At 41.4% G+C, this 15816-nt stretch overlaps 1 protein-coding gene across 1 annotated transcript in view; it reads right to left on the bottom strand.

Moving 5' to 3' along the window:
* Positions 1 to 7576: 7576 nt before the first annotated feature.
* The window catches only part of Frrs1l (ferric chelate reductase 1 like), a 35766-nt gene continuing 27526 nt past the window's right edge, over positions 7577 to 15816 (bottom strand). The window contains exon 5 of the mRNA XM_020175902.2: positions 7577 to 14612. Within this exon, the coding sequence (XP_020031491.1) occupies positions 14440 to 14612 (173 nt within the window). The 3' untranslated portion in view covers positions 7577 to 14439. The remainder of the gene's footprint in view (positions 14613 to 15816) is intronic.

Here is a 15816-nt window from a genome sequence, read left to right as displayed (position 1 = left end):
TCACTCCTATGACTCACCACACTGTGGTCAAAGTCAGTGGTTTATGGCTCTCTTTCCAGAGTTCCAAGGGTACAAGGACTGCATTTGCTTCATTTCTGTGTCCCCAGGACCTGACAAAGCATAAGACATTAAGAATACAGAATGGGAGCCCAGTAAGTGTGTGCTGAGCAAAAGAATGCATAAGTGGTAAATACCCTTCTCAAAAAGCTTGTTTGTGCTTCCTGCAAGAAATGATATTGAAGCTGAAGTATGGTAGTATACACCTGTAATCCTAGCCACTGAAGAGGCCAGAGGTGGGAGGATCATGGTCTGAGGCCAATCAGAGCAAAGTTAGTTGGAGACTCTATCTGAAGAAAACAAACATCCCCAAACAAAAGGACTGGGGGTCTGGCTTGAATGGTAGAGAGCACTTGCCTGGCAAGCGTGAGGGCCTGAGTTCAAATCCCAGTAAAAGATGGTATTGAATCCCTGGAGATATTTCCACTGAGCATTTATGTGGTTGAGAGAAAAGTTAAATTAGTGGGATATAGGAGCATGACACAATTATTTAGGTTCTCTATTGGCCCCAAAACCTCAGGAAGAACAGCCTCTTGGGCTAAGATAAAATAGACTCAGAGCAGACCAGGCTGCCTCTGACCTTCAGTTGGATAAAACCATCAATGTATTTGATTATCATTTACATATGTTTAATTTGGTTTTTCTTTATTTGCAACAGGACGATTTCTGGTTTATAAAAATGGTTGCCATGAAAATGAAAAATGAAATAAGAAAGTTTATTTAAAGCAACAGTACAGTACCTGGGACCCAGTGAGAACCTGAAAGTGGCTCTCAGCATGACTCCTCACTTTGTCCCAGAGAGCCAAAAGGCATCTCCCGCCCTACACACACACACACACACACACACACACACACACAGATATGAAGATAACAGCCTCAGATGAAACCAACACGGGCAGGGAGATCATGTTTGTCTTAGACTTCCTCAAGTATCCACACACCTTTAGTAAGATACAATGGGTATCTGTTTGGCACAAAGTCCATTCTTGCAGTGTTGTGTGTGCAAGCGTGTGAAGAAATAAGTTCAGTGCAGCAGGAGAGATTAAGTGAAAGGGTAATCATACATGCATTCCCTTTTCCAAATCTGCCACTCATTCTGTGTGATTGAGCTCAGTTTCCTCATGTGTAAAGGGGAAATGATCCTTTTACACAGGATGGCAATGGATTAAAAAGGAGAATAAAGGGCTGAGTTTTGTATTTCACACCTGTAATCCTAGTTACTGGGGGGAGAGGGAGCAGAGATCCAGAGGACCTCCATTCCAGGCCAGCCTGGGCAAAAAGTTAGCAAGAGGGCTAGGGTTGTGGCTCAAGTGGTAGAGCTCCTGCCTAGAAAGTGCAAGACTCTTGAGTTCAAACCCCAGTACTGAGGCAGGCTGGGAATAGGGATTTTGGGTCATGAGATTTGTCTCAGTGCATTGCATTTTATCTCAGCCCAATGCTATCCTTTGCAGTTGTACATTCTTTTCAACAATTGTAAGTCTTTTACATTTGTAAGTTTTGCCAAAAACTGGAAGTCTTGGGGGAATTCTGCTCGATTGCCTCTCAGGTAAAAGCCTTCTGCTTAAAACATGAATACTGATCACACCTCATACATGTAATTACAGCATAAGGGCCTGACAGAGTGCCCCACACTGTACAACAAGACCTTGTCAATCAAACCTGCTAATCACCCTAGCCCATCCTGCAAAGACTGCCCAGATTTTTCCCATATTTCCCCTTCCATTTACCAAGGCCCTCTGAAACAGAGACTGGAGCTTCTGTCCCACCTGGTGGGAACCCACCACTGCTATCTCTTAAGGTGCCTTTCCCTCACTGTGGGGAGCAGATTATGCAAAGCCTATGAGAACCTGACATAAGCACAGTTGTGCTCAATGATCTACAGGCTGTTTGGCATGGCCCCAGCTGCAGAAGGGGGCGAAGGCAAAATGCAGCACAGCTGCCTTTCCTAAGTTGTTTATGTTCAGAGGAAGAAGTAGGTAGGAGTGCAGGTCTCTCTTGTTACAATGTCACGCCCTTCCCCATGAACTGTTGCTCCACCTCCTTGTTTACCACTGGATATAAAAGACTTGCTGAAGGAGGATGCAAGGTTTTTTGATGGGGGATTGGTTGAGGATTGGTGGATTATTGATTGACTGATTGGCTGGCTGTGTGCTGCTTGTGAGGCTCCCACTGATGCTGCTCCTGCTGGCCATTGTGTGTCTCCACCAGAGCAGTTTTCTGTACCGAGAACTTTATACATAGGCTTTAGAAAAGCTATGCTAAAGAAAAGCTAAAGGGAACATGGGACAGTACAAGTCTGAGGGCCAAGATTTTAAGAGAGATTAAAGAAAACATGGGACAGTGTGAGTCTGAGGAAAGAGATTTTAAAGAATAGGAAAAAAAAGATTTTAGAAGTAAGGTTTTAAAGAATAAGAGAAAGGAAGCACAGTAAAAGAAGAGTTATTAGAGAAAAGAAGCAACGAGGCTGTTGTGTGTCTCCATCCAAGTGCCCAGCACACCTGGCCCCAACTTTCTGCATGTCTGTCCTCTATTGTTTCTCCTTTCTGCATCTCCAGTTGCCCCAGTTAGGTCAGTAGGACCAAGAGCTTGCAAGAGTTTGTGAGACCTCACCTTCAAAAAGCTTTACTATCACTTTCCCTACAGTTTCACATCTTACCTGAATTCTTCTCTTGTGGGACACAAGTGACTAGGCGTTTTCTGACCAGTCTTCAGAGACCACCCATCTGGTAAAAAAAGTTAGCAAGTTCCCCCTCCCCCATTCTCAATAAAAAAAGCCAGGTGTGTGGCACATGTCTACACTCCCAGCTACACAGGTAGTAGGATTGCAGTCTGAGGCCAGTCCCAATCAAAAAATTGGAGACCCTATCCAAAAGTAATGAAAGAAAAAAAAAAAGGTTGGGGGCATGGTTCAAGTAGTAGAGTGCCTGCCTGTCAAATGTGAGGCCCTGAGTTCAAACTCCAGGACCACACACACACACACACACACAGAGAACATGTTACCACCTTATGTCTGCCATGGATTCTGGTGCCTTCCCATGGATCTGGTACTCTCTGTGGTACAGGACCACCTCTTTGCACAATTTCTGGGAATACCATTCATATTTGGGGGCACTATTCATAGTGGGTATCCACAGCCTCCAAGAACAACATTGAGCTCCTTAGAACAACCACCAGCATCCAGGTGTCTTTTCCTCTCTACACAAGACCAATCATACAGACAGAGACAATTGCCATTTAGGACCCTTCACCATTCTTATGGTGCCTCGGCTACAAAATGTTTTCCCAACAGATTTCTTAGACCCTGATCTTATCCCCTTGCCATGAGGATTTTTTTTTTTTGAGGGGAGATACTGGTGGGAATTGAACCCAGGGCCTCAAGCACGCTAAGCACGCACTTTAATGCTGAGAAACATCCTCAGGCCCTGGGATTCTATTTCTAAAATATAAATTTAATAACCTCCTTTCGCCTAAAAAAAATCTGCTGGTGATTCTCCATGACAAAAAGAGTGAAATGAATTGCATGTACGTAATGCCCTGTGTAATCCAGCCCCAGCTCTTTCCCTCACCCATTTAGATAATTCCCGCTCATCCCTCAGGCCCCAGCTCACAACCACCTCTTTGGTGAAATCTACCGGGTCCTGGCAAACTCAGCAGCTTCCCTCACTGTGCCCACATAGCATCGTATCTGCCTTATTATATTCTAATCATTTCCACAAATACATAATTCCCCATTAGAGGGAAACTGACCAGTGAGATTTTTCCTCATTTCCTTCAGTGCCTTGCACACATTAATAATGGAATAAATTAAGAAACCCCATATTATTGTACAGGCTGTTAGCTATGCTGGAAAGGGCACAGGCTTTGTAGTAGTGGTACTGGGGTTTGAACTCAGGGCCTCACACTTACCATGCGGCACTCTACCACTTGAGCCACTCAACTAACTTTTTTTGTTGTTTGTGTTGGTTATTTTTCAAGATAGGGTCTCCTGAACTATTTGCCCAGGCTGGCTTTGAACCACAATCCCCCTGCTCTTTGCCTCCTGAGTAGCTAGGATTATAGGCGTTAGCCACCAGGGCTTTTAAAGACAGACTTGGGTTGTAGTCCTGGTGCTGGTACTTCTTTGCTGTGCACCTTTGGATAAGTTAACTCACTGAGCATGCTTCCCCATTGGTTCAAGAGAACTGATAAGTCTACATGGCAGGGGTGTTGTGAGGATCAAAAAGAGTGTGTGTAAGTAGCTAGCATAGTGACTGGCCCACAGTGTAGACACTGCTTCCCTTTCCATGGCCTCTTTGCACGCATGAACTAAACTCAACCGGGATGATTACTTCACAATAGAAATGCAACAGGGATTATTGGAATGGTTATAACCGAGCCTTTGAAGAGAACTACGGTAAACTAGGGCTGGCTACACAGCACATGAATTACCGCTTTCCTTTGTTGAGTCCATGCCAGACATTAGTAATCAGCCCCCAGCTTCTTTCTCACTGAGCCTAGACCTAGCCTCAAAATCTTCCTCGGCAGAACACTCTAGGAAGCCACTATCAACTGAACAAATTAGAGACACAGAGGAAGCTTAATCACCTGTCTTACTACCACTAAGTGTCTGGAACCAGGTAAAACTGGCAGACTAACACTGTAGATAATTGACTTAGAAGAACAGAACTTTGGGGGGGTAAGGTTAGTGTGTATGTGAGAAATTACTAAGAATTTTTTTTTTATTTCAGTGATTGAAGGATAAATGATTCAGCTTCCTCTTTCCTCCCTAGGTTGGGAGGAAGGTTGGTGGCAAGAATGGTCATCACCAGCTGAACTCTGATGACAATTTTGTGTTGACTGTCACAATTCCCTGTCCAGAAAGGTACTAGCTTTATTATTATTATTAGCGGTACTGGGATTTGAACTCAGGGCCTCACACTTGCTCCACCAGCCCTTTTCTTGTGTTGGGTATTTTTTGAGATAGGATCTCACAAACTATTTGTCTGGATAAGACTTGAACTACAATTCTCCTGATCTCTGCCTCCCAAGTAGTTAGAATTACAAATGTGAGTCACCGGTGCTCGGCAAGGGAATGGCTTTAAGTGTTCTTTGCTGGTGACTCCCAACATCACAGGAGCAATTCACATTTTATCTGGAATGGCTGAAGTGTGAGAGTGAAGGATCAGATCTACCTCTACAGTATATCCACACTAAGGCTTAGGCATCCAATGCATAAACAATCAACATTCTCTCAGGGATCTGAGCCAGACTGAAAAACAGAAGCTGGAGGACGCATTTCAAATTGCCCAGACTAATCCCTCTTTCTTTCTAAACAAATTATCTAATTTTTTTGAGACAGGATCTCACTATGTTGCCCAGGCTGGTCTCAAACCCCTGAACTCAGGTGATCCATGTGCCACAGCTGAGTGCTGGAATTGCAGATATGCACCACTGTACTAGCTAAAACAAACTGTATTTATAGATCAAGTTCTCCTGGTATGAATCTTAAGTGTTACATTTGTACACACTGCACTACACTGATACCACTTCACCCTCTAACTGGTCTCTCAGACTTATCTTCTCATTCCACCCATTCCAATCCATGGCATGGCAACAAGCCTGATCTTTCTCAAATACAAGCTGATCTCTTCCCAAGCCTTTCTATTGTAGGGGAAGGTATCTAAACTCTTCACTATGACTTGATCTTTTCTGCTTACTGTACCTCACCTCTCTCTATTCTCTACCTTGTCCTTTATCTTCCAGCTTTGTGATGGAAAGAATAGAGGTCCCCTAAAGATATCTAGACCCTGACTCCTGGAACCTGTAACATGTGTCACCTTACATGGCAAAAGCCACTTTGCAGATGTGATTAAGTTAAGGCTCTTGAGATGAGAACATAATCCTAGGTTGTTTGGGCTCTAAATAAAATCACACATATGTTTATCATAGGAAGGAAGGGAAATTAGACTACAGAAGAGGGAGAGGTCACCTGACCAAGGAGGCAGAGATTAGACTGTAATTGGAGTAACAGACTAAGGAATGCTGGCTGCTCCAAAAGGCTGGAAGAGAGCAAGGAAGGACTTTCTCCTGTGGAACCTCAGAATAAGCCAGCCCTGCTGACACCCTGATTTTAGCTAGTGAGATTCAGTTCAGACTTCCGGCCTCCAGAACAGTCAGAGAACACAGTTCTGTTGTTTTAAGCCACTGAGTTTGTGATAGTTTGTTGTAAATGATGTAGGGAACAAATACAAGCTTTGTCAGATAAAAGTGACTCCATAATACATTCTGACGGCCTTTCTTCTCAGGTTGCCCTCCTTTCTTGGAGATACCACTCTATTCTCTCTGCCTGCTTTGCCCCTACCCCTTTGTTTTAGTCAGTTACCACAGACTCATAGTTATGGAGGCTGAGAAATCTGCCACTAGAGTTCCAGCATGGTGGAGTTCTGGCGAGGGCCCTCTTCTTGTTCAAATGTCGTGTCCTCACATAGTGGACTGCAGAGAGAACAAAATTCTTTTTTCTCTATTCTTATAGACATTAATCCCATCAAGAAGGCACCACCCTCATGACCTAATTATTCTCCAAAGTCACTATCTAAATGCTATCACATTGGGGATTAGGGCTTCATCAGAGGAATATTGAGGGAACACAACATTACCACAAGATACTGTCATGGTGTTTATGTGTTGGGCTCCCCTAAGCTATGAAGCTCTTAGAGGCAGAAATCAAGAGTTGTTTTTCTAGAATCCTCTATGTGCAGTGTCTAAAATTAATTATTATTTGAATGAGTGGTGATGCTTCTGGATGCAGGTGGCTTTCCCATTCATTCAGATTCACTCCAGTTCTCCTCTTACAACTTGTCCCCTGACCCCGGCACCTGGTTTGAGCCCTAAGAAATCTCCAAGTCCCACAGAAGCCAGGGTTGGGCCTGAGAGCTGGGCTACCTACTAAAACTTCTGCAAAATAAATACCAGAGGGAACTAGAGTACTAAACAAGAACAAAATGTTTGAGGTTTTTGGGGGGTGAGTTTTGGGGCCTACCATGTAGAATGCAGTGGTGCCTGACTCTTTATCTTGTTTTCTCTTTGGGTCTGATTCTTTCAAAACATGCCATTCCACAATGTTCTAAACATAGTCCCAGTAAAAACAGTAACTCAGCTAGTGTTTTGCAATTTCTGTGCCTCCCTGATGATCCTCTAGCTCTATAGCTAAACCTTAACTATTCTTAATAAATACCTGATTTAAGTACCATAAGTCTCTTGATTGAAATTCTTAGAGCTAGTTATGTACAACTAACAAACTGATACACTTGCAATGGAATTATAGTCTCCCATTTTCTATTTGATAAAGTCTTAAGGTGAAGATACAAACATTTTTCCCACTGCTTCTATGCAGGGGTTTTTACCTGATTTTTCTTTGTCAGATAAGCAGCTTGTTTTCTCCAATGTCTACAGATTCAGGGAGAATTGAGAACTCTATAATGAAATGATCTAAAACAAACAAAAAAACACACAGAAAACCAAAAATGCACCAGCACAAAGATACAAGGAATTATAAACTAATTTTAATTACATCAACAAGAATTTCAAACCATGTTGAGAATTTATATTTTTGTTTCAATCTAGTTAATATATTCTGACTGTAACATAATCCTCCAAAGATAAAAGTATTCATGACGGCAAATGGACAGAGCAACATTTAGGTAGCATTTAGGAACACTGCTACAATTACTTTACATAAATAGAAATCTATGTCTTTATTAGTAATGTACCACATGTCTTAAGAGTAAAAATTCACATAGGGCAGGCTTATAAATATACATTTGTATATAATCTCAAAATCAATCACGATTGAACATTAGGTACACAATTATTATAAAACAAATATAACCCATCAATGTCTATTTAAAGGCATAGTTTTTATAAAATAGTATTTTACAGACAGTCTCAAAAAAGTATATTAATACTCCTGGAGCCAGATTTTTCCAGCATATCAATGCATCAGTGGGAATAAGGCATGTGGAGAAGCTGTGTTCACTCTTTCAGGTGACCAAGACATTCTAGGTGATGAAGCGGCAAGCACTCTAGAGACCTGGCTGAATGTCACACCCACTAGGCACCCCTTAACCTTAGAGAACTGATTTATCTCTAGAAGAACCAAACTGAAGGGTGATTCACTTCATAGCAAACACCAGGGAGAAAACTGAGAACATTAACCAAGCCTCAGTGTATTTTAGGTAAAAAATCCCTCAGAGTCTGATGATCCACATACATTTTCAGTCACTGGACATACTTAAAATCACAGTAACCTAGCTGCTATCTTCATGAAAAGGAACTTAGATGCAAGGTCATCCATTAAATATAAAAAAACAAAGAATCCAACTTGAAACTAAATAATTTTCTAAGTGAATAAGGGATCTAATTAAACTTGAAACGTGTGCAGGTTGCATCTGTATGCAAATTCCTCAGTTAACACTAGTCTTGGTTTCTTAACTAATGGTATAGAAAAGTGAAATTCAAACATGATCCTTTATATATTCTTAACAATTCATATAATGGTGAGTAGAGGAAGAAAGCTTAATAAAATTTCCAGGAATCTTTTCTACAAACTAAATAACTATAAACTCAAGAGTAGGTATGCCTATGACACATACAATGTTTTAACTCTTAGATTTTAAAGTATTCAAGAGATCAGAAACAGAAACAACCCTGACAGAGACCTTCAGAAGCTCATAGTGTATATAGATATGCATTTATGTATAAACACAGTGACACCCCATCATGTATATACAAGTATATATATATGTATGTACATATATATAGAAACACACTGAGAACAACCATACTGCTCACTAAGCACAACCAGTTGTGTTTAGAGAACAAGTCTATACAATTATATACAGCAAAGTCTACACAGCTTAGTATTTGGCCCATTGCACTGGTTCTGGAACATTTTTCCATCACACAGGCAGGTGTCCTGCCTGTGTGAAACACTCCCATGAGTGTAGCATATGTGGATAAAATGTAGCAAAAATTCCTATAGGGAAGTAACTGTGAAACATAGAGGTTCTCATCATGGACAATAAAAACTGCTCATGCTCTACCTTAGACAAAATGAACCTGTAAGTTCCCCAGCTTTGTATTTTACTTCTACTTCTTTAAATCAACTCCAGAAAAAATACATTAAAACATAAGTGCATAGGATTGTCACTATGCCATTTGTTTCTAACCATAAATCCACTATGACTTATTTTAAGACAAACTATTCATTAACTTTGATACCTTTACAATTAATAAGTTACTGGCAGTGTGATTTACAACTGATCATGACACACTCCATGCCCCTGACTGACAGCAAGTGTGGAAAACCACAGTCTACATACCAAACCCAGCCTGCTTCCTGTTTTTGTTCAGCATGGCAAGCTAAGAATGGGCTTTGCATTTTTAAATGGCTTTTAGGCATCAAAAGAGTATTTGTGACATGTACACATCGCAGGAATTCAAATTTCAGTGTGGATTAAGTCTTATTCAGTTCTCTACTGCCTATGGCAGAGAAAGGAGCTGATGCTGATCACAGAGCTAAAGATGCTTACAGTGTGGCCGGAACAGCAAAGTTTACTGAATCCCAGGCTAGCACTAAGAATGACAATATCAATGCTTATATCTCTTAGGACAAAATCCTGAATACAGATAGCAAACTTCATTACAGAAACAGTAGTAAACACCATTTGGGATGGAAATCCATTCCTCAGTTGTCCAAACTTTCCGAGTCCCTGTACTGGGGCTTAAACTCTGGGCACTACCACTTAAGTCATGCCCCAGTCCTTTCTGCTTTTAGTGTTTTCCAAATAGGGCCTCATGTTTTAGCCTCAGCTGGCCTCAGACCTAGAGCTTCTGCATTTTATCTGAAATCATGTTTATAAATTCACCTTTAGACTAGAGTAGAACAATAAAGAACACTGGGTTTCAAGTCAGAACACAGACCTAGGTTAAGCAAATCACTTCTTAAAATGAACTAAGACAGATACGTTCTTCCAGCTGTGTGTGTGTGTGTGTGTGTGTGTGTGTGTGTGTGTGTGTGTGTGTGTGTGTGTGTGTGTGTGTGTGTGTGTGTGTGTGTGTGTGTGTTACTGAGGACTGAACCCAGGGCAAGTTTGCTAGGCAAGTGCTCTATCACTTGAGTTCTGCCCCAACTCCTTTTGTTTGTATTTTGCTTTTGAGAGTGTGTGTGTGTGTGTGTGTGTGTGTGTGTGTGTGTGTGTGTGTTACTGAGGACTGAACCCAGGGCAAGTTTGCTAGGCAAGTGCTCTATCACTTGAGTTCTGCCCCAACTCCTTTTGTTTGTATTTTGCTTTTGAGACAGGGTCTTGCTAACTTTGCCAGGGCTAGCCTCAAATTTGTGATACTCCTGCCTCTGCCTGCCAAGTAGCTGGTATTTCACGCATGTGCCACCTTGCCTGGCTCATTCTTTTTTTTCAGGGGCACCAGAAAAAAAAAGTGCCTTGCACTTGCTAGACAGTTGCTCTACTACTTGAGCCAGCCCCAGTCCTTTCTTGCCTTAGTTACTTTTCAGATAGGGTCTCAAGTTTTTTCCTGGGACCAGCCTCAGACTGCGATCCTCCTACCTATGTCTCCCACATAGCTGGGATGACAGGCACCTTACCACCATGCTGAGTTTATTTATTGAGATAGGGTCTCACTAACTTTTTGCCTGGGCTGACCTGGAATCTCATTACTCCTAATCACCTCCTGAGTAACTGGGATTACAGGTGTAAATCACCATGCCTAGTCAATCTGTGTGTTATTTAAAAAAAAACAAAACCTTATTAAAAGCACTAAAATAACTGGCAAAATAATCTAAATGTTTTTAAGCAGAAAATAAAGTTGATATAAACTAAAATTTGTTTCTTCCCCTCCCCCCAATAAGAAGTTCTCTTATTCATTGCAAATTACAAAATAGGGAGGAGGCACTTAGCTAATTTGAATACAGATAACAGGTTTCACTTAATAAAAGCTTTAAAGGATCCACATGAAGGTGCATGAATGTGTAGGAAATCATATTGCTGCCCTGAGCCTCTCCTGGGCCCTCGTAAAATAAGTGCATTGGGTTAAGTGGTCTCTACAATCCTTGCCAGCTCTGCTAATTTAGGCCAAATGACTAGCCTCAGGTTTTTGGGGGGTTTTTTTTGCTTTGTTTTGTTTTTCGGTACTGGGGCTTAAACTCAGGGCCTTCACCTTGAGCCACTCCTCCAGCCTTTTTTTTTGTGAAGGGTTTTTTCAAGAGAGGGTCTCTTGAACTATTTGCCAGGCTGCCTTTCAACCTTGATTCTCCTGATCTCTGCCTCCTGAGTAGCAAGGATTACAGGTATGAGCCACAGGTGTCTGGCTTAGCCTCAGATTTTCCATCTGTAAAATTGGATTAATAACAGAATCTTGCTATGGCTGTGAGGATTAAATGAGTTAATCACACAGCAAGTGCTGGGAAAGTACTAAATACATTTAGCTAGACTTATTTTTATTCTATTTAGGCATTTTGTGAAAAATACTGATTGGGCTTCTCCCCTATGACAATGGGACTACAGAGATAAAAGTAAAAGTAAAAAGTAAGCATGCATGAAATTGAAGTCTATAGATTTTTAATTTTAGTGTATCTATCAATTAATTGTTCTCTGAGATGATGGGCAATGCTGTTATGCGTCCCTAGTCTGTGGATTCTTATTTCTGAACAATGATTATTGTTTTAAAAACATCAACTCATAGCTGGGCACTGGTGACTCACACCTGTAATCTTAGCTACTTGAAAATACCCAGCCCAAAAAGGGCTGGCAGAGTGGCTCAGGTAGTAGAGTGCCTGCCTTGCAAATATGAAGCCAAGAGTTCAAACCCCAGTGCCACCAAAAAAAAAAAAAACAACCACTAAACAGAAAAAAACCCATCAACTAATGTCCACTATAGGACAAAACACCCTAATACCAAAGACTCTGTTATTTATGTTTCAAAAGACAAAGTTCAGTGTTTAGTGAAAGAATATTTTATGGAGCTGGGCTTAGTGGTGAAATGCCTGTAATCCCAGCACTCAGGAGGCAGAGGCAGGAGGACCTTGAGTTCAAGACCAACTTGGGCTAAATATCAAGACCCTGTCTCAAACAACAAAGAAAGACTTTATAGTTTGATTACATGTGGAAAATCATAAAAAATATTGGCCAGTCTGGGAAGGTACATGAAATGCATGCTTTCTGAACCAAATGAACTGGCCATAGCAATACAGTTTCACATATTATTTATTCTACAAATGTTCACTGAGTACCTACAGCAGAGCAGTGTGCGTGGCACTGAAAAATCATAAGCAATGTTCCTGCAGGAGAGATTTAGGGAGGACAAGGCAGCAATTATAATAGAGTGTGGCCAGTATTCTGATGAGGACATTGAGGAAGTCATGGGAGCCGTGGGTAGTGACCTGAAGCTTTGTAGTCCAGGGGATGTGAGGAAGGACTAAACAAGCTGTGACTTGAAAGCTGAGTGGCCTTTCACCAAGCACAGGAGTGGAGAGGAACTGCACACAAGGAATACCTGACAGTGAGAGGAAGAGGAAGGTCTGAATAACCAGGAGCCTTCCGTCTGGCCCACACTCAGCAATGCGGCAGAGCAGCTGCAGGTACTGAACAGAGGGCTGATGTTTTATTTCATTTTATTTTGTCTTGAGGGCAATGAAAAGTCACTGCAAAACTGGTCACCAAAGTAGAAATAGTTGTGAAATAAGTATCTTGATTTGAAACATAAGTGAAAGGGAACTCCACTTATTTTCTCCTTCCCTGCTTGCTACTAACTGAAATCTCTTTTGTTTTCACTTATTCGTAGCTCAACTACTATACATATAAGAGAGGAAAATACAAAAATATTTGTTTTCTTATTTACAACATGGGGTGTGTGCACACTCACTAATTTTGCTCTGGGAGGGATTAGTGAAAAGGCAGTAGCAGTCAGGAGGAGCCATGGACTTGAACCTTGGGCTGGATACCCTCCCCAGCTCCACTGCTCACCTGCTGTCATTACACTCTCCCTGTCTGCAACGAGGAATGTTTCTCCTACATTCCTTGGAAGTGCTTGGTAAGCGTGCAATGTCACAGACCATCCGTGGTTTTCTTGTTGTGGCTTAGGTCCAGAAGCATTTGAGCACTGTCCCCACAGGTGAACTTTTACTTCTGACATGAATCTCCAAGACGGTTTTAGAAATCGCAGTCTCAGTCTTACTTATCACAAAGATGGAGCCATCTCTGAAACAATGGGGGCAAGTGAGAGAATCTAGGTGGCCCCAAGGGAACTATCCTTCAGACTCCTCACCTCATATAGCAAGGCATTATTCTGGATTATGCTGACTTCCTGTCCAATTTATAAGTCGGAATATTTTAATTGGATACTCTAGGTGAATTCACCTATGGGTCATTTTCCCATTTTCTAATTAAAAAAATAAATAAAAGAAACCTCAAGCTAAATTTTTTTTCCTCCAAATCTCTACAATCTCCAAAAATGTTGATGTATCATTAAAATGCCTTAAATTTCTCTTACGAGGATTTGTCTCTTTTGCATATATTTATTTAACCTTACTTAATGGATGCTGACTTTAACAGCAGAATTGGCTATAACCACAGATGAATACATTAATTTACAAAAGACAATGGAAGAAGAGTCCAAATTCTAACTGCTAAGAATTCCCATATTCTAATAATTAAAAATTTTATATCTTCAAGAACACTCACAGTTCTGTTCCTAACCTTTCCAAAATAGCAATATAAAATTGCTTTCTTATAGCTACTCACTAATTGAAAAGAAATTTCAAATAAATATGAGCCACTTTCATATCATTGTAATCTCCCCCAAGCTCCCCATCAACTTTGCAAATAGCCAAAAGCACTTATGCTCTGTGTGCCATCCCGTAAAGTCTTCCCTAGCAATGCACAAAGTAACCCTCTTGTGCTGTAGTACCCAGAGGAAAGCCTGTTCAGTGATGTGATTTCTGTGTCTAGCTCTTTCTCTGCCTTGTTATGTGTTATTTGACCAAGTAGCCAAAGCTACAAGGCATGTGAGTATTAAAAAGCAATCTTTCTATTCTCAAATCCCACTCAGTAAGATGGCAGTCATAGTTTCATCAAGCCAGTCCAGATGAAAACTCAAATAAGAAAACATATTCGAAAGGGCTTACAAAAGTTAAGTTCTTCCCCAAAACAGGATCACTATGAAACAATTCTCTTCGACTAAAAAAAGAAGCTGGTTCTTTCTCCCAAAAAGCTGAAATCATGTGTTGTTTTAAAATAAACAGAAGCTAAAATTATACTGGATAGTCTTGAAAATATAGATTTATACTAAAGGCTTTCCGATCCATTTAGTCTACTGGCCTTGCAGCTGTGGTTAAGGGGTTCCCATCAACAAGTAGAAGGTCAGAGCAACAATGAGAAGCAGACAGAAAGGAGATGAGAAGGTCTGATAGGCAGCCGATGGCATGAAAATGTCTTCGTACTTGTAAATACTGACAACGCGCTCTGACACCGGTGGAGAGTCTATATCATGTCGGGTGATGGAGCCTTGAAGAGGGAGAGAGAAGTGGAGGGGCGATTGGAATGGCATAGGCATAGGCACAATGTTGAGTACATATGCAGGGTTATAAAGCCCCGGGAGCAGGTGTTAGAATTATCATCAGAATTCTCCGTAATTGTATATACGATGGAAACCACAGGAATTGGCTAAATCAAAAAACAAAGCACAAAAAACTGGCTCTCATCAATCTGCAGCCCCCCCACCTCAACTCTCACTAATGTCCTCTTCATGACAGCCCAGTTTCAAAACTGCTACCCACATGACACCGTCGGAATGTCTACTCGCAATGTTGCATGTAAGCTTCAACTTCTTAAAAGTAAGTGGAAATATTACATCTTTAATTTTAATTCAAACAGCAAAGGCTATATCTACCCCTCCCTCCATCTTTCTCTCTCTTTCTGGTGGCACTGGGTTTTGAAATCAGGGCCTTATGCTTGCTAGGCAAGCACTCGGCCACTTGAGCCACACCCCCCAGCCCAAGACCCCCATCTCTAAACAAGATTTAAACAATGCAAAATAGAAAATAAAAAAATGAAAAAAACAAACAAACAAAAAAAACAAAGCTGAAGTTGATTAGAGGTGCCTGGTCTGGAAATCCACACATGAACTCAGTGCAAGGCTTCCTTATGATAAAGGTCAGAGTAGGAGTTTTAAGGTGCTGTCCCTAGGGAAGCCCTGCTGAACTTGACATGCTGGCTCCTGTTAGCACAAACTCGTGGACTTGGCAGGAGGTCCTTCTCTCCATAGGGCGGTGCTCACACCTCCTACCCAACCTCACCTCATGGTCATCTACATGGACCCCTAGACTAAGCTGTGCCTCCGGTTCATGCCTTCTTTGGAGGAAATCTAGTCAGCACCCCTTCAAGCCTTAGCTCAACTTTATCCCCTCTAGGAGACATGAAGAGAACAGATAGGATTTGACAGAGACTTTTAGAAGGGTGCTTCAAAGAAAAAGCACAGGCTTGTTCATAGGGCAGGAATGTGCCTGTTTTGCTTAGAGACAATGAGAAAAACAGTCTTGAGAGAGCTGATCAGGTAAAGCCAGAGAGGTTTGGAGAGGACTCTGAACATCAGAATAGGATGCCATAGATATAAGATGACCTTCTTCTGTACACGGTTTCACTCTCTGGTTTTAGTGACCCACAGGCAACCAGGGTCTGAAAATATAGTACAGTTCAATAAGCTATTTTG

The sequence above is a fragment of the Castor canadensis genome, chromosome 13 (assembly GCF_047511655.1).
Source record: "Castor canadensis chromosome 13, mCasCan1.hap1v2, whole genome shotgun sequence".
Taxonomy (NCBI): domain Eukaryota; kingdom Metazoa; phylum Chordata; class Mammalia; order Rodentia; family Castoridae; genus Castor; species Castor canadensis.
Note: the sequence above shows the minus strand (reverse complement) of the source record. Positions and strands in the feature narration are given on the sequence as shown.